At 42.8% G+C, this 23,329-nt stretch overlaps 2 protein-coding genes across 11 annotated transcripts in view; one reads left to right on the top strand and one right to left on the bottom strand.

Moving 5' to 3' along the window:
* Positions 1-766: 766 nt before the first annotated feature.
* On the top strand, positions 767-13,358 carry USP1 (ubiquitin specific peptidase 1). The gene is made up of 9 exons (XM_083846107.1): positions 767-952; positions 1,096-1,287; positions 2,120-2,243; positions 2,620-2,727; positions 3,264-3,424; positions 3,940-4,655; positions 5,748-5,918; positions 6,885-7,086; positions 11,756-13,358. Exons 2-9 carry the CDS (start codon positions 1,118-1,120, stop codon positions 12,486-12,488), a joined length of 2,385 nt encoding a protein of 794 aa, XP_083702233.1. The 5' UTR covers positions 767-952; positions 1,096-1,117; the 3' UTR covers positions 12,489-13,358.
* Positions 13,359-16,560: 3,202 nt separating this feature from the next.
* The window catches only part of DOCK7 (dedicator of cytokinesis 7), a 99,358-nt gene continuing 92,589 nt past the window's right edge, over positions 16,561-23,329 (bottom strand). For 7 of the 10 annotated variants that reach the window (XM_083846070.1, XM_083846078.1, XM_083846077.1 and 4 more), the window contains 6 exons: positions 22,679-22,768; positions 21,734-21,970; positions 20,796-20,939; positions 19,816-19,922; positions 18,589-18,756; positions 16,561-17,074 (listed from right to left, as the gene is read on the bottom strand). In XM_083846070.1, coding sequence (XP_083702196.1) covers positions 17,032-17,074; positions 18,589-18,756; positions 19,816-19,922; positions 20,796-20,939; positions 21,734-21,970; positions 22,679-22,768 — 789 coding nt within the window. In that variant the 3' untranslated portion in view covers positions 16,561-17,031. Of the gene's footprint in view, positions 18,757-19,815; positions 19,923-20,795; positions 20,940-21,733; positions 21,971-22,678; positions 22,769-23,329 lie in introns of all 10 variants that reach the window. The other 3 variants (XM_083846079.1, XM_083846076.1, XM_083846069.1) reach the window with 1 other exon arrangement.

Consider the following 23,329-nt stretch of genomic DNA (forward strand, 5'->3'; position numbering starts at 1 on the left):
GAGAATAGCTGTGAAAAATGGACCTTATAAGGAGTAAATATGGACCAGTTCTCAGAGCCCCCCAGATTTGTGAAGTATGCGAGCAGCAATGGATGTGCAGGCAAGAGCTTGTGATTCTCAGCATGTGGAGCCACGGACGAATTACTGACTAAACAGGGCGGTTCTGTGTTGTGCAGATGTTCGTTTCGTGTACGACTGGCGCTGGGTTAGAAATCAGTTTAATTATTTTTATTAAAAAGTCCGAACGCTCGCTCCCCGCCGCTGAGGCAGCCGAGCTTCTCCTCACAGCAGGCAGCTGCCGCCCCCCCCCCCCCAACCAGCCGCGCGGGGGCGCTGCGGGCCGGCCGCCGCCTCACGGCGCCTCCCGCTGTGATTGGCTGAGGCGGGGAGGGGCGGGGCTTCCCTTGGATCAATCCACCTCCGCCTCCGGAGGGGGGGGGGCGGGGGTGTCCTTGCGGAATGGTTCGGCCCAGCTGCTCCCCCCCCCCCCCCCTTCCCCCGGCGCGAGTCCCGGGCCTTTGGCTAGGCCGTTGCCAGCGCCCGCGCGCGCTCAGGCAGGACCCCGCGGGCTGCCCGCCGCACTGCCTGACGGCGGAGACAGCGGTTCGGCGCCGGTACCGCCGGCAGAGCGCTCGCTGAGGCATTGCTTTGCCTCCCCCGCCCAGCGAGCGGGTGAAGCCCGACGGCCACCATGCCCCCGCGGTGCCAGCGAGCCTCGCCGTCGGCTCCGTGTCGGGCGTTTGATCCGGGCAGCCCGCGGCGGCTGGGCGCGAGGAGCGCGGCGGGCGGGGGTCCTGGCGGCAAGGCAAACGCGCCAAGTTTCCCGTGGCGGGGCGGGCGGCGCGGCCGGGGCCCGCGGTCTCCATAGCGACGGCCCCCGGCGGGCGGGGGCGGCGGGGCCGTGACGGGCCGGGCCGGGCCGTGACGGGACGCGCAGGGCCGCCATGTAGCGGTGAGCGCCGGGACCGGGCTGAGGGGCCGGGGCGGGCCACGGGGGCGGTGGGGCCGGGGCCGTGAGGGACGGGGCTGAGGGGCCGGGGCCGCTCCCAGGGTGCTGGTGCCGGTCCGACGCCGCCCCGTGTGTGCCCGCCGCAGGTGGCGTTTCCCGGCCGGGAAGATGCCCGGGGTGCTCCCCAGCGAGAGCGGAGCGGCGTTGCGGGGCAGCCCGTCGAAGCGGAGCCGGCTGTCGCTGAAGCTGTTCCAGAAGAAGGAGGCCAAGCGGGCGCTGGACTTCGCCGAGCCGCAGGACGGCGGCGGGAGCAGCCCCGAGCCGCGGGGAGCCGACGTGTGCGTGGGGAGCCGGGGGGCGGGGGGCGGCGGCACGGCCGGGCTGCCGGCGGCTGCCTCGGGAGGTTCAGACAAAGTTTCCCTCAGCTCAGCTCGATAGAAAGCGATTCCCCTTCTGCTGAAGTATCGAAACTTTAAAAGTGTCGCTTTTACAAAATGAATCCTGCAGAAAAAACATTGGATATGGAAGGTCCCTTATGCTGGGAGTAAAAGCACCGAGTCCACCGCTCGCTGCCGTGCGTTATTGTTGGGTGTTTGAGCCCTGGGTGAACTCGGCAGCTCGTCTCCCTGCAGCTAGTGAGGAAATGAAATGGGAGAAGGAAAATTGCCTCATTGCGATAAACGTGTTGGAGGCTTTGCGACGTGGTTCTGTCTGGTGTATCAGTACAGTGCATCAGCGCTGTGTGTAATGCGCCAGGTTTTTTGTTATTTTTTTCCCCCCTTCTATATTTATTTGCTTGTTATGCTCCCAGCAATGAAGTGATATGAATCTGGAGCAAGGGACAGTAATAGAAAATATGTGCTGCACACATAGCGTTTTTCTTGGAGCTGCACTAAGAATGAACAAAGAACACACAAAAGTATTGTAAAGAGAGCTTTACTGGTGCCTTAAATCACTCCGCTTCTTGAGAGGTGGGTGTTGGGAGTAATGGCAGACACACGCCTCTCGTAAACCTGCCTCTTTTTGAGTAGGTTGCTAGAAAGAAGGGTTACGGTGGAGTTGGCCTCTCTTTGAGTGCCTGGAGTAGCCATGTAGAGATTCTCAGAAACGCCTTGACACCGTTCTCATCTGTGCTCGTTAGTCATTAATTCTGTTTTCACTGTTTTATAGTGACCAGGTTGTTCCTGCAGCACAGCCTCCGTTGCTTGTCAGCTGTGAGAAAAAAGACAACATGTTGCCTTTTGTGGGCCTGAATAATCTTGGTAACACTTGTTACCTGAACAGCATCCTTCAGGTAAGATCGCGTTTCGGGGCCTCAAAAAAGATCCTTTTGTTTTGGTTAAGCACAAATAGATGAGATTTTTAGTTTGACATCGTATAGGAGATGTCTGGGTGTTGTATACAGGGAATCTAGTTACAGTGGGGAAAAAAGGATGATAGTGCAGGAAAAGGATGATAGTGCAGGAAGTGTGTGCACCACGGATTGCCTTGATGATTAATTTGTCAGTTTACATACTCCAGCCACGTCCCTGCCCTGAATAATCCGAAATCTTCGCGTGCTGTGCAGCAGCCTCGGGAGGTGCAAAGCTAGTTGGATTGTAAGTGTGGACGTGTGATGTCAAATAACTTAGCTTACCAATTATTGTTTTGTTTTAAACTGTTGCTTTTAGGTGTTATATTTTTGTCCTGGTTTTAAAACTGGAGTAAAGCATTTATATAATATCATTTCAAAGAAGAAAGAATCTTTGAAAGAAGAAGGAGAGCAAAAAGCAGAAAAGGTAACGTATCTCCCTACGTGTTCCTTTACTTGCCTTTGCGCAGGTGAGGCTACGTGCCAGGACGGTACTGAAAATAGAGCTGTTTCCTTCTGTTTGTAATAAGTTTTGAAGTATTGTTTTCTGTAGTGCTATTTCAGGTAAAAAATAAGTGTGAGAAGTTTTGAACTTGTGTTCGAACTTGGCAGTGCTCAGAGTGTCTGTAAACTTGTAAGCGCGAGCCTTAAGCTCTCAGAAACTAGCGGAGTTATCATGCCCCGTTTCTGAAATGAAGATAATGATGGTGCAGTATTTTGAACGGATGGAAATCGGAGTTTGGGCAGGGACGGTCTGGGTTTTCATAATGTATAGTCTGGCTTTCGTGTTTCTTTTCTGCTGGCAGAAGAGCAGTATATTGACCTAAACTTGCCTCTTTCCCGTACTGGACAGAAAATCTGTCACGTCTGTTAGAAAACTTAAGTGGGGGCAGGAAAAAAAGTTTAACTGCTTGTTACAGACAAACCTGCAAGTGTTTTACTCCTTTTATATTGTTACTGCAGGGAAATTGTAAAGAAGATCCCCTGGCAAGTTACGAGCTGATCTGCAGTCTGCACTCCCTGATTCTTTCCATTGAGCAGCTTCAAGCCAGCTTTCTCTTAAATCCGGAGAAATACACCGATGAGCTTGCTACTCAGCCACGAAGGCTACTCAATACCCTGAGGTACAGGTTATCTAAAACACTGTCAGAATTTTCACCTCAAGTTTGGAGGTGGCTGTGATTGTACGGTACAGACTTGGGGGGGTAGATGATCTTAAATTTGGGGCATCATTACGCGATCGTAGGAAGGAAGGTTTCCTACATTTCAAAGGGGAGGTTTGTGTTTATCGCTACCTAGATGGTATCGTAAGTTTGGAAATAAATTTAGATTTTGTCAGAATATAATTTCAGCCCCACAGTGGATTTAAAGCAGTGGTTAGCCTGAAGTATGTAAGTATTGTTGTTGTCCTGGGAAGTACCGCTGTGAGGTTGCATCTGAACGTGTGTTTAAGTGCTCTTCGGCGTAAGGCTGTGACTACCTTCCCATGGGAATCTGTGAGAGACGACTTCTCTCTAGGCCTGGAGGGGATCCTCCCCTGCTTTTATAGCAGAACTTCTCTAATTTAAGTATCTGGTCATGTTAGCTAGCTAGTAATCTGCTCATCGTTACTTTGCTCGTTTACTTTTGCCTTTAATAGAGAGCTCAACCCTATGTATGAAGGCTACTTGCAGCACGATGCCCAGGAGGTTCTGCAGTGTATCCTAGGTAACATCCAAGAAACGTGTCAGCTACTGAAGAAGGAAGAATTGAACAAACTGCCTTTGGAAGAGCCTACAGCTAAACCGGAGGAAAAACTTGACGAAAATATCGAGAGCAATGGAACCGGCAACTCTGCCGAGGAGGAGGACAGTGAGCCAAGTGGCCCTGTGGGAGAGGTGGCCGAAGATAAGCTGCTCAAAGGAAATGGGAAAAGAAAAAGTGATGCCGAAGGTGGCAACGCAAAGAAAAAATCCAAAGTATCAAAAGAACAAATTGCAGCAGAAGAAAATCAGAGACAAACCAGGTCAAAGAGGAAAGCAACAGGAGAAAAGCTAGAAAATCAAACTGAGGCCATTGCCAAGTGCTCCACTGAAAACGAGAGTGCAAAGCCAACACAGAAGAAGTCACGACTTCGATTAAACTGGTTAAAATCTTCGTGCAAACAACCCAGTATTCTGTCCAAATTTTATAGTCTGGGGAAGTTAACGACAAATTTGGGATCCAAAGACCCAGCGAAAGAATACGATGACTGTGAGCTTGAAGAGTCTTCTGTAAAGTGTGAAAATGGTAATAAGGTTAAAGAAGAAGGTCATGAACCAGCATTTCCTGTGGAAAGCCATGAGAAAGGAACTGAAAAAGAACCAAAAAAGGAAGGTTGGTGAACAAGCGTATGGGCTTAAAATTAGAATGATCAGGAAATTACTGTGCATTGGAAGTCAGTGTTCAGACTGCATTGCAAGCAGAGCTCTCTAAATACAAAATTACACTTTCAAAAATTGAAAAAGATTTTTTTGAATTTGTTTTATACATTTGTAATTTTTGTGTTATACCCTGGCCTGTTTAGCTTGGATCTAAACAGGCCTTTCACTAATGTTGTGTAATCGTTGTTCAATATATATATAAAAAAAGAAGCATATTACCAGGCTTATATTCCCACTAACGTTTGTCATCTATAGAAATAGGAAGTGAATTCAAAACATAAAGGGAGGTTACTCAAAGGGAGAAACAGAATGAAACCCCACGGGCAATGGGTTTGTGTCCTAAGCCCTTACAAACAGTATTCTCACCTTCCCTCCCTATTCTTTAGTCTTTCCATATTTTCAGCCTTCCCAGGAACTAGGAAAGCCACGGGATGTATGCAAATTGGCTGGCAGGTGTGAATTTTGAGCGTTAGCAAAGCAAGGTAACTGCTGAGGGAAGGGGCACAGTACGCCTTAGTAGTTACTAGTTTGGAATTTTCTTATCCAACCACCGATTTTTATGAAAATGTCTGAAGGAATGCAGAATCTTTTGAGATCCCCATTTCTTCATCAGATTTGACTAAAATTGGCCAACTAATTTGGAAAATACTGGAGGAGAGGAGCTGAGACCCAGTACAAAGCAGGCAATAATACAAGTGTGATGTTCCTTGAGGAGACTGAGAGTCCGTACAAAGAAGGCAGCGAGTGCACTGATGGCAAACACTGTCTAGAATGTGACACAAACTTCAACTGTAAAAGAAGGATCTAATCTTAGAACTTAAAAGTTTGAGAGCAAAGAGAAAGGCTTCCTGTTCAGTAGTAGGCAGCGATACTGTGAAAACTCATGTGATAAGCAGCTTTTTAAAAAAAATTACTCTTATGTAGAATCCTTAAGGCACCATGTCTCTTAACACAGTGATTTTTTTATCCATAAAGTCGCCAGGTTCTGTAGTGTCTTTTGAACAAAGCACGCCTAGGTAAGTGATGTGGCATATACTCTCTCTAGGTACGGAGCTGGCTGTTTTTGAACTAGTGGAGAAATTGTTCCAGGGCCAGTTAGTACTGAGAACGAGATGCTTGGAGTGCGAGTGCTTCACTGAAAGAAGAGAAGACTTCCAGGACATCAGCGTTCCAGTGCAAGAAGATGAACTTTCTAAAACTGAAGAAAGTTCTGAAAGTAAGTAATTACCGAAAAGGGTTGTGGCTTGTTTCTGCTTCAGGCAGCCATTGAGGAAGGCGTTGTTCCTTGATAAATACGGCACTGTCCTTTGTTTGTGCTGGTTAAAATTAGAGGCTGTTCTGTTATCTCTTGTCCTGATTATCAGTGTTGTGTTTACAGAGTCTAAAGTTAACGTAGACGGATACAGACACTATTGAAATCACCTCAGATCTTACCATATGACAGGCTGCTTACAATCGTTCACTCATGTACATATTTTCCTGCTTATAAATGGGTATTTTCTTTGATTTGGGTCTGCCCTTTCTTCCTTGATAAGAGATTCTTATAAATGCAAGATTAAGCAGAAGAATTTTTTTCTTTATTTTTCTTAAAATAAATGAATCTTGCTTTAAAAATTATCTTTAAAATTATTTTTAGAAAACATTTTTGTCATTACCCTAGTACTGTGTGCTTTACATTTGGAAATGTCAGTCCTCTGGTGTGTGCCACAGCTGGTAGCAATCCACGCCTAACTTTTAGCTACTCTCAAAAGTAAGCAGTAAGCATGGCAGCAAGACACTGTGAATTTCAGAATTTTAAATAAATCATTTTTAGTGCTCATAGACTTAATTCAGAGCAGCTTTCGCTGTTTTTGCCCGCCCTGTTTTGCTGAAGCACTCCCGAGTTCAGTGTGTGTACGTGGTGGTGTTCATATGTAAAATGCTAACGGGCAACGTAGGTGGTGGTGTAGGTCTGTGTATTTCAAGTAAGAGCATCCATGGATTGGTATTTATATAATTTCCTGAAATGATTCAAAGATTTGAATATGTTTTCTATTTCACACACATTGGGTATTCTTCACAGCGTTGTTGGCAGTTCTTGAAGATGTCTTAACTTTATAAATCTCGTTTTGTTTTTCTTCTGGTGGGGTGCATTGGAAATATAAATAGTCATGTATCTATGAATGTAATGATTCTCTTTCAGTTTCTCCAGAGCCAAAAACAGAAATGAAGACTCTTAAGTGGGCAATTTCACAGTTTGCATCAGTGGAAAGGATTGTGGGAGAGGATAAATATTTCTGCGAGAACTGTCATCATTACACAGAAGCGGAACGCAGTCTTTTATTTGATAAAATGCCTGAAGTTATAACAATTCATTTGAAGTGCTTTGCTGCTAGTGGCTTAGAGTGAGTATGCTGATACGCTATGGTACAAAACAGTGTGCTGTTGAAAGGGAAATCTTACTGGGGAGATGAAAATGCCTTAAATTCTCCAAAAGCAAGTTTCTAGATTGAAATTAGGGGCTGTGTCCCACTGACGTAGCTTCATAAGGGCTTTTTATTGTTACAAGCAGTGACAAAAATTTATCCTCAGGAAAACAGACTCTTAGGAGGCTTCTTGCCAAAAAGCTTTACCGCTGTGCTTAGAACAGCTCGATATCCTGATGCTTCTTAAAACTTTATTTTGAACATCACCTGTGTGTGAGAGCATAGAGGCATTTTTAAGTACTTCAGCAGAACAAGTGTTGAGAACAAAACAACGTTATGCTCACAGCTAGTGGTGCTATGGTCTTTAACTGAACAGCAGTACTAAAACTGGGGGGGGTTAGATCAACACTTTGAATGAAGATCTAACACATCCTACAGACAAATTGCTAATACTCTGTTTTAAAGGAATAGATCAATGTCATTCATGTTCAACTGCCAAGCAATCAGTTTGTTATGTACTATGAAAATCCTTGGTTTTTACCGTTATTTGTACTTAGGAATTTAGGGATTTCCTTTGGGGTGAGGGACAGGACTATATCCCTACAACAGGATACACAAATAAAACAATGCCGTGACAACTTATGGCACAGCATTTTGCAGTAGCTCCAATGAGATTCAAATAATGAGAAATGAGAACTTTAACTATACGATATTCCCCTAGATCCTTTAGAAAATTGTTATACGACTGATTCGCATTTTTGAGTGATAAGACGATTTTAGTAACACTTGTAGACTTGATCTTTCCTTCCACTTTTTCCAGCGCTCACTAAAACGTAGCTTTTGCACGCTGTATTAACTTTGCTGGATGTTGCAAAAGAAGAGAGGCTTGTGCTGGTTGAGTATCCCCCCGATGGCATCTGTTTCAGAGAGCCAAGCACACTGCACTGCTGCAGCCTGCGCAGTTTATAACCCTGCATAAACTGAGTGTTCTGGTGGCACAGCTTCATTTTGAGACTTAACAGAGCTCCTTTGTGACCTACGGTACATTATTTAGGCACAAATTAGCTTGGCTTTTTTTATGCACCAAGTTCCTGGTGCTTAGCCATTCCCTGTTGGTTGGCCTTAGACCTTCAGAGCCATCCTGACGGTAGGAAATCTAATGCACGAAGCCTTCAGTGGCATTTTCTAACACTTGTGTCACCACTGCAAGTGGATAGGACCTTTGGCACTAGACACAAAGTATGAGTTGAGTGACTTGTCACAGGACACGCTATAAACAAGTGCTGATAACTGAGGTCAATATAAATCCGATTTGTGAAGAACTATTTTCAGGGATTGTATTAAGATATTTTTTTACTGGTAGTTTGCTAAGATTTTTGAAAGTGGAATTCTCACCCTCAATTTTCAGTGCTTGTTGTTAGGAGTATTAACTTTCTGACTTCAGCAGAAAGCAAAAAACTTCCTCTTTGTAAAGTCTGCTAACGTTTCTTCTGACAACTGCAATGTTATTGAATAGGCTTTGATGTGAGATGGAATACTGGTATCATTAGAGGTTATTCAAAAAACACAACCTGAGAGAGAAAACCTGGACATTACTGTCAGTTTGTGCCTACATCTGCTACCTCACTGTTTCTGTTAGGAAGCACTTGCAGCTTACAGGTTAACCAGCCGTCTGCTGAGACACTTACCTCTTCTGTCCTGGCAATCTTCAGGTCCTTGCTCCAAAAATACTAAGACCTGTACCCAGGTCAGAGTGAATCCAGCCTCTTGTGGTCTTCTTCCTGTGCCCTTTGAATGTGTCCTGTATTTTCTGCCAAGCTCTAGCAGCCAGAGGTTGAGGAAGTAGAAGTGGAAAAATCGAACATAGTCCTGGAGTCAGTGATGAACCAAACTGCGTGGAAGATCGCTTCTCAGTTTTTGGCTTGGACTTTTTATCTTGGACAAAACCATGTCATTTCTAAACATACTGATTTGGAGTAATAATGCACAGCTGCAAATCAAATGGGGAAAGAGCCAAAAGAGCCAAGGCTAGTAAATAAAAATGCTGGCTTCCCCTATAGTATCTAGAGTTGCTGTTATTACGGCGTGTTTTGCACTATAAGCTTTGATGGAGCTTCCCCCAGTTCAGTTAACTTGTAATATTTATTGTAAAAACCAAAACCAACAAAAAAACTTGTTCTCCATGGACAAGACTGCAGTAATTTGTCCTAAAAAGTAGTACCAGATGGTTTTGCTGCTTTAACTAAGACGCTTAAACTGAGAATGTTCATATCACTGTTCTCCTAGCTCCAATAAAATCTTTGAAATCTTGTCTGCTTCTCAGTCATGCTCTACTGAGTTTCCTGACAACTGAGTTCAAAAGAAGTGAAGAAAAATAAAACAGAAAGCAAGGGTACTGTAAATAAATATTTGCAGTTAGGAGGGCTTTGCTCCGTCTTTTCTAGACTGACCTGCAAAGTGGCTTTTAAAAATAAAGCACCCAGTGTGAACATCCACTAGCCTGGGGCTGAGTAATGCTGTTTGGCAAGGGTGGGGAGGGGAAGTACTGGGTCATGGGGGTAAACAGCCCTGCGCTCAGATGAGGAAGCTATTAAGTGAAACGTGTACCCGGTAACATCCCATTAAGCCTGTCCACAATGTGCAATTGGCATCGAAGAGAAAATGAGGTATTTGACTAGTGAAATGGTATCAGGTAAGGCCAGGTGACTTACTGGTTTCAATAAAGTCTTACTGTAAGGTTTTGTAACTGTCACGTTTGCTAATTAGTGAAAGTAGTGCTTATGCCCTGGAGAATCCTTATTTGGATTATTTAATGTCTTATGTGTCAGAAGAGTTGAAGTAAAATAGCTTAAGCCTCTAAGGTCTCTAATAATTTGAGGTATTAAATCAGTACAGCGGGTAAAGTTCCACGAATTTATGGCCTCAAAAGATACCATTGCAGAAGTCAGGTCTGTTGTGTATGAACTACTGTGCAGCAGTCAGAGGAGGCAGAGTACTTGGCATGCAATTTTTCTGTCTTCAGATTATCATTAAGAAGAACAAAAAGCTAATAGGAAAAGATTTCCTCTCTTATTTCCTCCTCTCCAAATCTTTCTGATGCTGGATCTCATTCAGAAAAAAGGTAGAGCCTGTTTTTAACGTTTTATTTTAATATGATTGTTGTAGTGTGCTTGAGTGGGACTGCATTTCTATCTTAGGCTATCAGTAAGCAGTTTCTGAGTATTCTCTTTCTGAGTATCTCTTTCTGGCTAATAATAGGGATTTCCAGAAAATTTAAGTTTTATTTCTGATGATCTGCTCTTTTTCTTTTGGTGCAGTTAAATGTTAACTCTAATCCCTTCACATTGTAGACCTAGGTTTATAGTAAAGTCCACTTGAGTGACTGAGGGTACCTGTGTGTGTGAATGTGTTTGTGGTTATGAAGGTGTATGGCTGGGAACATCAGCAAAACATTTAAAAGTACAGCAGAATCAAAACTAAACCCAGTAAAACCAAAGTAATATTCTGTTACTCCAATCATGCTTATACTGTTATGTCTGTCTACATTTCCCTTGGATTAAAAGTAGTTACGATCCTTTATTATGGGAAAAGTAAAGGTGAATAATAGTAGCTGGCTCTTGAAACAAAAGTAGAGTTTGCCTGTATTCTGCACTGTTTTTCCCTACAACACCCTAATGTTTGACCAAGACTGAAACATCGCTGAAATCTATTGGGACACCAGAAAATATTGTTAAATAAAGGGGTTAATTATATTGGGCTATGCAGTCTGTAAATCATGTAAAAGCTGAATGATTCAAAGAGGCTAATACACAAAAGAGCTGATTATGTCCCGATTCTTTTTTTGCCTTCCAAACTCTTTAGAAGATCCTAAATGAAAGGACTTAAACTTTGCTCATTGTAAATTTGTGAGCTGAGAACAAAATGCTATATAGTTATGGAAATGCTAAATGCTTTTCCAAAGTGAATCAGCTAGCTAATTACTGAAACTGACTAAGATAGGACAGTTAATGACCAATCCCTAGCAATAAGAAAGTTACTTAATTACCCTTAGGTAACTGTCCTTTGCATACCATTGGCAATACACTACAGGGCTTTAAGGTGATCTGAGAAAAATTACCTACTATAGTAAAAAGTCAGTTTCTCTGGGTGGCATTTAGTAAGTATTTTTTTCTAAACCTTTAAGGAAAAAGTCCTGCTTACTCTGTACCTTGGATGCTGAAGCTTATCAAAGCTGGTAAGCGGGTTGATGTCTGCAAAGAAGTAGACGTATAATCACAGAAGCATGAATGATAAAAATTAAAAACTCATTTTTGTCACTATTTAAAACTTACTTTAAGTAAAGAAGTATCAGCTTCTGAAAAGGGAAGTCTCTTAGATAGTTAGAATACACGGCTCTTAGGCTGTAAGACTTACCAGTCCGCATACTTGCAAAAATGTCTTTACTGAACGGGTGCCTGGGGCAGATGCTCATGATAAGCAAGTAGAAAAAAAGTAAGCAGCAGCTTTTCACATTCATATCTCTGTCTCTAATTCATCTCTCTATGTTTCTAATAGAAGAAAAAGACTATAGGCTCAATGTACGGGACACTTAAAGCAGGATTTATTGTGTGCTGAGGGGGCGACGTCTAACTTTGTTTTTCTTCTGAAGGTTTGATTGCTATGGCGGACTGTCCAAGATAAACACTCCTCTGCTGACGCCTCTCAAATTGTCGCTAGAAGAATGGAGCACGAAGCCAACTAATGACACCTATGGATTATTTGCCGTGGTAATGCACAGTGGCATTACAATTAGCAGTGGACACTACACAGCCTCTGTCAAAATTACAGATCTTAATAGCCTGGAGATAGACAAGGGAAACTTCATCACTGACCAAATGTACGAAATGATTAAGCCAGAACCACTGAACGAGGAGGAAGCGAGAACTGTCGCTGAAGACTACGATGACGGTGAAGTCTCTTTTAGAGCCAATGGGAATGCCCAGCCAGGGAAAGTTCTGAACAAAAAGAACATGGAAGCTGTTGGACTTCTGGGCGGACAGAAGAGCAAGTCTGACTGTGACTTGTACAATAACAAACCAGCTAATGCTGAGAAATTTCTTAATATAGTTACTGAAAACAGAAACCCTGAGTCTAGCAATACTAACGGAAGCGTGGAGTGCAGCACGGAACACAGCGATCAGAATGGTGTTGCTTCCAGTGGACTAGAAAACAAAGCTTTGTACGTATTGCAGAGCCTGAAAGAGTATGAAGGAAAGTGGTTGCTTTTTGATGACTCTGAAGTGAAGGTCACAGAGGAAAAGGACTTTCTGAATTCTCTTTCTCCGACATCATCATCTACATCAACTCCTTACTTACTGTTTTATAAGAAAATTGTAGAGTGATACTGTATTTTGACTGTAAATATTAAGGCTTTGCATACACCTATTGTCTGGTTTGCATCAGGACTACCTGGAAGAAACAGATGTTTGTTTTCTTGAAGCTACTGGATCATAAATTTTCTGGTCTTTGCATTCTGTGTAAGTGGCTCAACTTGAATTTAAACCATGACCTAGAACTTAACTCACATAGTAACTTTTATGCTGGAGAATAGCGATATTATCTTTTAGGAATACCGATTTGTATAGTTCCTGAATGATGCCTACAACACACGGTAGTGGTTTTAACACAACTCTAGTTCTCAGACATGCCTCTTGTATTATTAGCTTTTTTTTAAATAAAAGTTATTTGTATTCATATTCTGGAGTAAATGTATATTAACTAGCAGATTTCATCAGAAGTTGTGTATTTTTGTAACTTGCGAAGTAATACTTCATATATAGTCTTTGAGTAATCGACGTGGTTTGCTGATGGCATTCTCCTTACCCTGTTCTGTACCGCTCAGTGCATCCCAAAGCACAAGAAAAGGGGCTTACAGCTTTGTTTAGTGTATTGGAAGGAGCTGAACTTAATAGAAATGTTTGATGTTCTAATTTACATCTTGTTGCATAGGTGTTAAATGGGCATAAGTGTAAATAGGTGTGATTAATACTTCAAAACAGGGAGCGTGTAGTGTAATTAAAATACTTTTGTACTTCTTAAGAGTAAAGCCCTCTAATATGCATATCTGTTTGGGTGGATTTGGAATTTAGTGGTGATCTTATAACAGTTAATTTGTACTTCGAGCTCACTGAGAGGTGAGAAAACGAAAGCATTTGGCTTGATCCTTTGTTGAGAATGTATATATGAAATAAAAAAAAATATGATATGCATCAGAGATGACTAAGTCAGACTTTGTCTTTGGAGAGGAAAAAGGGGGAAGTGGGAGTGGTTGGGCACCGTTACAGAATGGTTGGGAAATGATCCACCTTGAAAGAGAAGATGAGAGTGCTTTAAAGAGGTAGCATTTTGTGTTTTTAACTGATCCTTGTACAACATCAACATCCTAGCTGAAAGGACTTCATGACTAGAGTAAGGCTTGGAGGCAATGGGAAAGGAAAACCAAGATGATCGTAAAAACAAATGAAATGTTTGACATTTAAATACTAGAGCTTAAAATCCAAACTCAGACGCTAAAATGTTGAGCAGCATCCTGTAAACTGCAAACAATTAGAATCTTAAATACATGGCATGACATATGCTAAGTTCTGTTGTCAGAGTGCGGCTGACATGACGTGAAGTGCTGCTGCACAGACAAGGAAAGATATCCTCCAATGTGTAAGTACACTCTATTTTTCAGAATATATTCAAGCTTTTCCAAATATAAATTATTTACAAGAAAACCTAGAAACCTGTACCTGGTTTATTCTCCAATCTTTTTTTTTTTTTTTTGACAATCTTTTTATTATAATGTAATAAACACTGAGATAACGCATGAAAAATATCTTTGTTCTGGTGGAATGCTGATTTTTGTACGGGCCTTGACTGCAACAGATAAAACACGCTTCAGCCTAGAGAACTTGTACTTTCAATATTAAGTGTAAAAAAGGCTGGAGTACCCTGGGAGCTGCTTATAAACTCATGCTGAACAGCTGTCTCTAATAATTTCTGCAGAGGAGCAAATTCTTGAATTACAAATGCAATGAGATACCAGAACATTGTAATCATACTAACTAAATAATTTCATTGCCTAAAACAAGACGTACTTACACTTAAAAAAAAAAAATCACCCAAAATAACTGGAATCTTACCTTGCAAGGACAGCCAAATCACATTAAAGAATGCTTTTTTTTTTTTTTTTTTTCTGCCTGCAACAGGGAGTTTGCTGAATTTCAGCCTCCAAACAGAAGTTGAATTTTCCACACTTGACCCAGGACATCTTTTTCTTACCCAGCTATAGGAACAGGAAATGTTCCACGGAAATAAATAGGGTTATATGCAACAAAATAGTGGTTACAGTGCAAACAAAGGTAGATGCAGCTGCCTTCCATCACACCATACAGCTTGAGAGAAATGGCCTGTGTAAGTGGTTGAAGGCAAAGTGTCACCAGCTGGAATATGCTGAAGTAAAACCAGTCCCCTGGCATGAGGATATATAAAATATTCTTTCATAGTTTTTTTTTTTTTCCTCCTCATTTTGAGGTTTATTCAAATAAAGCACTCGCTGCCCTTCCTGAATTAGTAATATGCCACAGTAGCTGGTGTCTTGCGTTACACGTGACCCATGGTTTGCTGTAACTGAAAACAAAAAGTGACTGCTCAATTTTAGCCTTCCTTGACACAACACTCGAGTTTTACGTAATTGCTGAGCTACCTGTACTGATAAGCCATGCAGACTTATGCTGAAGTGGGTTTAGACAGTACAAGCAAGGGACAGTTGTCCACAATTTGTATTAAAATATATTATTTCTTCAGCCAGAAAAGCATCTAGAAGCACTACAGTGAATTAAGGTTTCGTTCTGCCATGGCTATTGGGATTCCACCCTCCCTCCCCATCGGTTTGTAAATATTCCTATCAATCTCTTGCAAAGTTACCCCTTCCTCCCTAATATCTTCCATTGTGAGAGTCCCCAACTCCCCTGCTACCTTCAACACCTTCTTAGCTCCATACTTAGCAATGAGGTTTTGAAATGAGGGTAGAAAAAAAAAAGGATTAAGTTAGAGGAATCGTTTTTTTTTTTCACGTAGGAACTTCCATGCTGACCTTTTGGTGTTACAACCCGTAACACAGAACTAGTTCAGGATGACGTGATCAAGGGAAACACTCAAAGACCCGTAAGCTGAGAAGAGCACCACCACTACGCAGCTGTTGGGAAAAAAAAAAAAAGAGTATGGGAGAAAACGAGAATCATCTGTGCTGCTTCCCCTTCCTCCTGGCACCCACAGCAGGCTGCAGAGCCTCAGCCCCTGCCCCGCTGGGGCTCCAAGGCCCGGTGCCCTTCCAGCCCTGCTCAGGAGCAAGAGTGTGACTGCTCTGCACTGTGTGTGACGGGCAGCCAGAAATAATAATAAGTGCGACAAGAACAAAGAAGGACCTCGCTGCTGCGGCAGAAAGGTGGGTGCTTGCTGCCGCTACAGGAGCTAAAACAGAAAGGGGGGACCCAAAGAAACAGCACCCAGCACCTTGGGGATGGGCACGGCCAGAGTCAACATAAAAGCTATTTAGGTTTGAAAGGTCAAACTCTTACAATTTGGAACTGGTGATGTGCAATGTGATTGCAACCTTAAAGGCTCCTGGCTAAAAAGCATATATATATTTTCTTGTATGTTTACATATATACTTATAGAAGTACTTTTATCTATTTTTTTAACCTATATATACATAAATACATGTTTATGTATATATATTTAGGTATTCATGTAGAGTGAGTAAGCTTGTGTTTAATCACGTACCCTTTTTTCCAAGCGACCTTGTTCACTACAGAGGAAAAGACGAAGGAGTAGATTTAGGAGTAATGCAGTCAGCTCCAATTCTGATGTTTCCTTGAAGTGCTGTGTTAGCCACCAAAACAACTGCCTTAGAACAGATTTCTTTTGCTTCACATAAATAACAATGTGAGGAATGCCTCTGTTAACTCTGTTAACTCTTAATTTATTTTATCATTTTTGTCCTTCTTTGCCCACCTTCCATCCTGCATGAATTAGTTTTTAAATTGAAAGAGGGACAGAAGAAGCAGCCTAGTTGTAAGCTGCTAAAATGAACTGTATGTTTAAAGTACGATGAGGTAACTGGGCTATGCCTGGACTCCCTAGCTGGTGGAAACAACCATTTACCACACAATACTCATGCTGAAACTCGCCTTCACTGGTACTGACAGAGATGAAGTGGTTACAAGTCATGCCTTAGTTCTTCTGACGGTGACAGACAGAATTATTCTTCTTTGCAGCAATTTGTATTCAGAGTTACAAAGGAGAAAGGATAGGAAGAGTAAAAAATAAAAAAATTACCACTTGGTTACGAAGCATTAATGTTAAGACTTACCTTACTCTGAAACTTTTTCCCAAGGATGGCAAGCTCTGAAGTCCAATGCACAGGAATTAAAGTGTAAACATTCACATATTTAATAGTACCATCAAAATAACCATCATCACTACATTAAAAACTTCAAAAATGCATTTGCGTATGGTCCTAATATAAATTAAATATATGAACTAAAAGTAAATAAATTTAACATTAGGTAATGCTATAAATAAGGTAAATGCGTTTAGTGTACCTTTGAGTCATAAAAATGCCTTAAAAAACAGGTAAGTTTACAGCTTATCACCAATACTCTGGATACCACTTTCATGATTTTTTTTCAAACATCGATAAGTCTACATTTGACAATTCAAAATGATTTTTTTGGCCACTGAACACTTTGATGGAGGAAGAGGTGTGTGGGATGTCCAGGAGGAAGTCCAAGTTTTATTTCACAATAAAACTTCTTTGATTCCCAGCGCTGATAGCAAGGCTCTCTCTTTTCAAAACCTTAATTTTAAGTGCTTTTTTAATTTTGGTTTTTAACTCGCTTAGATATCCATTTTGCGAAGGCTCATCCTGCTGAAGGAGTCTCTGAGGGAGAGAAAATACAATGATGAGCTCGTATTTCCCACGATGAAATAAGAAGTATCTGAATATGAATGATTCTTTAGATAATTCCCAGTATTTTCTACAGCTGGTTACTACAAAAGTTAAGTCCACTGACATGAATTCATTGCTTCTGCAAGTGAATTTGTTAGGGGCCTGTATCTGGGATCATTCAACTGCTCAATGGTTACCAACAGGAAAAGCTGACAGAAAATTGAATTCAAGTGTATGCAAAGAAGCAGCACAAACCATCTGCACTACTTAAATCTTAGTGAAGTCCTTCAAATAAACATCTAAGTGGGATTTGCTTGGAATAGCACGTGAAAACTGACTGCAGCTGAGAACAGCTAGCAACTGGTACGTGATCTGGGGAGCATTTAAAAAGTCAGGAACTTGGGTAATGAGAAAGGCCACCTTTCTGTAACATATATCATACGGAGAAACACATCAAATCCAGCTACAGAAACACTGGTGAGCGTTTCAGTGCAAGCTGGGAACATGCATTTCCTTCTTCATCTAGTAACAAGTCTTGCTGTGTTTACAATGTGAAAAGAGAAATTCAGAAAAAATACATTTTTGATATTCCCTGTTGCTCTTTTTCTCTGAACAACACCTGCACGAGGACAAGTTCAAAACCAGGGTTGTATTCTCCTAAGCCAACTGCATGTACACGAGCTGAAATCCACATGCACACAAATATTCTAAGGGATCTGTCACTAAAAGTACTGTCACTGTCTTGCTCAGTGCTAACACAGTGCTTCCAACAAAACCTCACCAAAACACAGCCCACGACACCCATTGGTTTTAGACCACGATGCCAGGGCAGTCTTGCTGGATTGCTTTAGCCTACCTTGCTAAAAGAGGAGACGGCAGGGCATTTTTCAATAGCGGAAAGCCAAAGATCATGTGCAGAGTACCTGCTGAAAAGTACTTCTGCCCTATTCATGGAGCCAGAATTTTGTTAGAAGTTGAACCCAAAGTCCCCTGCTCAGCCACAGCTGGTGCTAGCAGGTAACAGTGCTAAGGGCTCCGAGCCACTTCACACACTCCCGGTGGGGTTTTTATGTTCAGTCTCATTGCAGAGGAACAAAAAGCCCTGACTCAGCTAACCAGTCTTCCAGAATGTGAAACACAAACAGTTTTTCCATTTACGTCATGCTACCTGCTCCTGGAGCTCCTCAGCCCAGTTCCACTGGGAATGCCCAAGTGTCAAAGTCCCACCCTGCTGAAGGTGGCTTTGAATCTCAACAGAAGCAGCACACACACAAAAAAAAAATCTCATAGATCAGAAACAAAATGGACGATGACAAACACCACCTACCATAATAGCTGGGATGGGGATGTGTTCTGAGCTCAGGAAAGAAGGGAAGAGGGAAGGACTCAGCCAGAAGAGAGACAGGATTAAAAACAAAGAGATTTCACAGGTTCACCAGGAAGATCAGACAGCCCGGTTTTATACCCTCCTTATCTCTGCTGAAAGAGTAAAATCAAATATCCACCTGTGGCATGTGACTGGCAACACTGCCTTATACAACTGTGGGATCTTTCTGTTTATCAAGGGTTGGAGAGCTTCCTTTAACCGGTGATAATTCCTTTCAAGTTCTCGCTGATACTCCTTTTGATCTGGACCGATCAAGCTCTTGTTCTTGCGCAGAGCATCTTCACATCTAGAAAACAAAAGCCTGTGAAACTTGGGCATGTAAAAAAGGACATGCTAGCTAGAGACTTGTTAATTTAATAGCACAAAAGCTTTCCTTCTCCTCCTCTGGGATGACACACAATATCCTTTTCTATCTTGTCTTTTGGGTAATAAAGACTCAGCTAAACCAGTTGTTCTCCATGGGGAAAGGAGAGGGTGTCACGTTTCTTATTTCCATTTCAGTTCCAGAGTGGCAACTTTTTAAATTTTAGTTTCACTCTCCAATTACATTTATCCTTGCTGAAGAGAAATGAAAAGTTATCTGTACATAGCTACTTCTAGTTCAAGCAGATTTAAAGACTGACAGACCAACTGCTCTCCCCAGCAAAGATTAATAAAAAGCAGACTATGAAATGTTCATCAGGAACTCTTCTACTTGGAAAGATGTAGTTTAAACAAAGGGTTCGAAAAGAGTTGTATCATCAACACCATTCGTCACATATGGAAAAACTACATTGCCACTGGATCTGTTTGCTTGGAACATTTTTATTTCATTTTTTTTTATTATTATTCCCTGGTGCTTACAAAAGATGCTGGATTGAGGCTGTGGTTTGCATTACTCAAGAGGAAAGTACAGCAGCCAGCGCAGTTTCTTGAGAGAATTCTGCCAGCATGCTTCCACTCGGTTTGGAGAAATTCACTTCAGGAGGAAATTAAAACTCCTGGCCAGCTCAACAGTTTCGCCTGACCCTGCCAACCTGTGAGTTCATTTGTGCCAATGTGTCTAGCTGTGTTTCCTGAACCAGGAACACTTGTTCACAACTGAGCTGCGATCACTAATTCCTTCCTGATAAACAGCAAAGCCAAATGACTCCAGCACTTGATCTGGCTGAAGTCATGGACCAGCAGTACCACAGGGAACCGAGAGGGCAGCTGAGGAATACAGCCGCGTATCAAAACTGAACAGATGAAGTTACAACGTGAATACTCCTCTCTCTGGATAGCCCCTGTGTTATTGTACGTGCTCCTGTCTGATGTGGTAGCAATAAATGCGTCTGGCAGGCAGTTTGAAGACAATACTCCATACCTTTTTGTGAAGTCTTTGAAACAGAGACGTAGTTTGTTATGGTGTCTGAAGAGCTTTGGATCATTGGGTATTTCAGACAAGAAAACTTGTGCAACTTCTAATGGTCCCTTTAGGAGTAAAAACAAAAAGTACATTTCTAAGAACCGTCTGTCACATCCACTCACTGGAGAAAATTCTTGCATGTAGACACATTCATAAAATGCAACATTTCCTCACAGAATGCTTCTTAAAGAATTGCAGCTGCTAAATCTGGCATAAATCACCAAATATCATGACCACTGTATGTCTTTTAGGCATTTTTTAAATAAAACTCTGCTTTTGGAAAACAGTGTGAGAAAGTACACAGATTCTACATTTGTTTTCTCTTACAATGATTCTTGACAAAGTTTGCTCAACTGACAACTAAGAAAAAGTTTAAACAATGCAGATGGAACTAGGGAAGCCTTTGCCAGCACTGTGAACTCAAACCCAGAACTTGAAACTCCAGCCCCGTTTTTTCCAGCTTGTGTATTAATAGAGGTCTGCTCACATTCCCTCAGCTTTTCCTCAATATTTCTCCACTCCAGCTTTGCTTTCCACTTTGTTCAAAAACCACAGCAGGACACGATCTTAGTTCCACCCACCACGGCCTGGCTAACTGAAGGTAAAGCAATAAAACTTCCTTTTTATTTTTTATTTTTGAAACAAAGGAAGGAGAAGCAAGCAGAAATGTCTGAGGGTGCCAGCAGGTAACTGAGGGAGAAGGGCTCTCTCTACTCAGGCATTTTCCAGGTCTAACTGTGTTTTCAGGACTCTTACTCAAATTGTAAAGTTGCTGAGAACAGCTGGTCTAGACCCACCAGTAACCTTAAACACATCCCACAGACTGAATGGGAAAAAACCCACACAAGGTAATTTAGAAATAAGGCCCAATGCTGCCCATCCTCTGAACCGAGTGATACGCACCACCCCAGCGTCTCCAACTCAAAAAGGATTCTCACCTGATTTACTGTGGTACCTACTGATCCTTGTAGCACCATCTGCAGCATCTTTGGGTCTGCGGGGTCTTGGTGAGTTGCGAAAGCTAATTCCTGTGTTTTCTTCTGCATGTCCTCTATGGCAACTTCAATAGGCGTTAAAATGATCTAGGCAAGCAGACAAAATACGGGATGCTTGTTATGGCTGAGACTGTCAGGCAGACAGACGTTCAGAAATGCTTTGGGATGGCACACTGACGTGGCAGAGGACACCAACAGGACAGATATCCTGGAGAGAAGCACTCTAGAAACAGCATCCCTACAATCTTAATTTAGGAACATCCAGAAAAAGTTTGATTTTTAAATGTGTTTCTACATCTGAGTACTCAAAAGCTTTCTGAGATTGCTCCTGAGAGGGCAGGCTGCAGTGTCCCTTAGTGCTCTACCAAATACCTGGGGCTACAGTACTGTGTCAGTGCCCAAACACCTGCATGTTCCCCACCTCGCACGGAAATGAATTTTTAATTGTCTGCATACACTGGTGAAAGAGGCAGTAGGACATGCTGCATCTGTACGTTGGTCCGAGTTTGGTTTAAGTTGAATAGGAACAGGAAGCAGTTCAGTAGGAATGAGCCAGTCTTAAAATCAAAATGAAAGGATGCGACACTAGTCCTTGAAGTGAACGGCCAGAGTACCTCAGGACAGCACTGCCTGCTCTTGCCCTGTGTGAAATTTATGCATCTTCAGCAGAGAAGGGAAAGGTAGGCTAATGATGGCCAGAGGGTGCACCTACATTCGTGTGACAGTGTGAAGGGATGTGGCCGTGGTGTTAAACTAAATGTCCAAGGGTACATTATGCAAGAGTTTCAGCAACATCCACTTCCCTTAATCTTGTATAATATTTCCCTTCAGACTGAGGAAACCCCTGGGGACGTCTGCCGTGCAGAGAGCGCGAGCCTCACCTCCTCTTTGTGGATGACGTTTATCCTGGTCTTAATGTACGGGAAGGCGTGGGACGTCGTCAGGATTGTTTTGCGCTTGAACTGCTCGTGTAGATCCCCATGAGCTCGGCCGTCCAGCGTGAAGGGCGTGCAGTACATGAAACGCCGCAAGTTGTAGTTTTTGTCAAAGTAAGTTATTCTGTCCTTCATCTCGTACGTGTCAAAGTAAGGCTCCACGTAGGTTATCTGGATGTAGGCCTGCAGGAAGGAACCCAGGTGTGCGCAGTCAAGTACAGTGCCTCAGGAGGCCACACAGATGAGATGATTTCTGCTCCTTCCTTTCTAGTAGCGCAATAACCCAGCTGGCTTTAACTCCTTCCTCTGAAGAACTAGGACTGTTCTTTGTCTTTACTCCGAAAAATCACACATTATGTTGATGGTGAATAGGGGTGCCTGGTAGCAGCTCAGCACTTTCTGGACTAGATACAGCACACTGCCCCTCTCCCTTCAAGTGTTTCCTTCTTTTCTTTGCAGATAATGCTTTTCCCTAAACTGAAAGCTTGTTTCCTAGGCATGTTCCTGTTATTTTTGCTATGCTTAAAGGACATAGCACAAGAATGACAAAACGCTACAGCTGCGAAAAAGCCAGAGGCCATTGAATGGAAAACTCCCTTCCTTCCTTGCATTTAGCAGAGATTACAGAGAAAGGCGAATGCAGCCTGAGTCTGTGCTGTCCCTTTGTCTCTTAACCTTCCCTTCTCACCTTCCCAAAGGAAACGGCTAATCCTGCACTCCTTTGCTGGAATGATTTTCCCCAACTCTGTCCCCGAGCAGCTACGAGATGCTCTCTAGCTCTCTACGTGGATTCCATTGCCTACTTGGTGGAATTCAGGGCAGGATTGGGCCCGTTACATTTTTGTACATTCAGGACCAGTTATACTGCTACACCTCTGCTTGGATTCTTACCTTGTTAGGATCTAGTTTACATTTGTCCACAGGGTTTGAGTCCTTAATCACTTCAAGCACATCTTCACCAAACCGTTCTCCATAAAAACCCTACAATCGAGAGCAAATACATTGAAAGAGAACATCAAATGTGGTCATCAAAGATGGAGGCTGGGGAGACAAAGGCACATTCAGGAGAGGTGAAGCCCAAAATGCCTTCAACAGAAGCTGTGCCAGGGCTGAATGGGATCTGCTGAACCTAGGGGAATTAAATCAATCACATTCCAGGGGCAACAGGAAAAAAACAAGCCCAACGCCCTGGAAGCCAGGAGAACTCGGGAGCCTTCCAACTGCACACACACACTGCATGGCTTTTAACAAGCCTCTGATCTGGCTGTGTGTCTGGGAGCTCAACTGAAAACCGGGGTCAATACAGGATCTGCGTGGAAATCAGGTGCCACATCACAGCGTGGCTTTGCTGGCCTGGATGAACGGCCAGATCTGAGCTCAGTTTCATGTGCCCAGACCTCAAATAACATCGCTGCTCTCAGTGCCACGTGAGAGCAACTGAGCTGTGAGCAACAACAGGACGTCAGAGCTAGTCTAGCAAATAACACAGGGCCGGGTCTGAGGAACACGTTGCACGGCACAGCCCTGAGCGGTGCTGCTGAA

The sequence above is a fragment of the Anser anser genome (assembly GCF_964211835.1).
Source record: "Anser anser genome assembly, chromosome: 8".
Classification (NCBI taxonomy): domain Eukaryota; kingdom Metazoa; phylum Chordata; class Aves; order Anseriformes; family Anatidae; genus Anser; species Anser anser.

Excerpts from the sequence above, each read along its gene's own strand:
- USP1 (XM_083846107.1), top strand. The coding sequence starts at position 1,118 with ATGCCCGGGGTGCTCCCCAGCGAGAGCGGAGCGGCGTTGCGGGGCAGC. Across the intron at positions 1,288-2,119 it reads GAGCCGCGGGGAGCCGACGT|TGACCAGGTTGTTCCTGCAG; the intron begins GTGCGTGGGGAG and ends ACTGTTTTATAG. Across the intron at positions 4,656-5,747 it reads AAAAGAACCAAAAAAGGAAG|GTACGGAGCTGGCTGTTTTT; the intron begins GTTGGTGAACAA and ends TACTCTCTCTAG.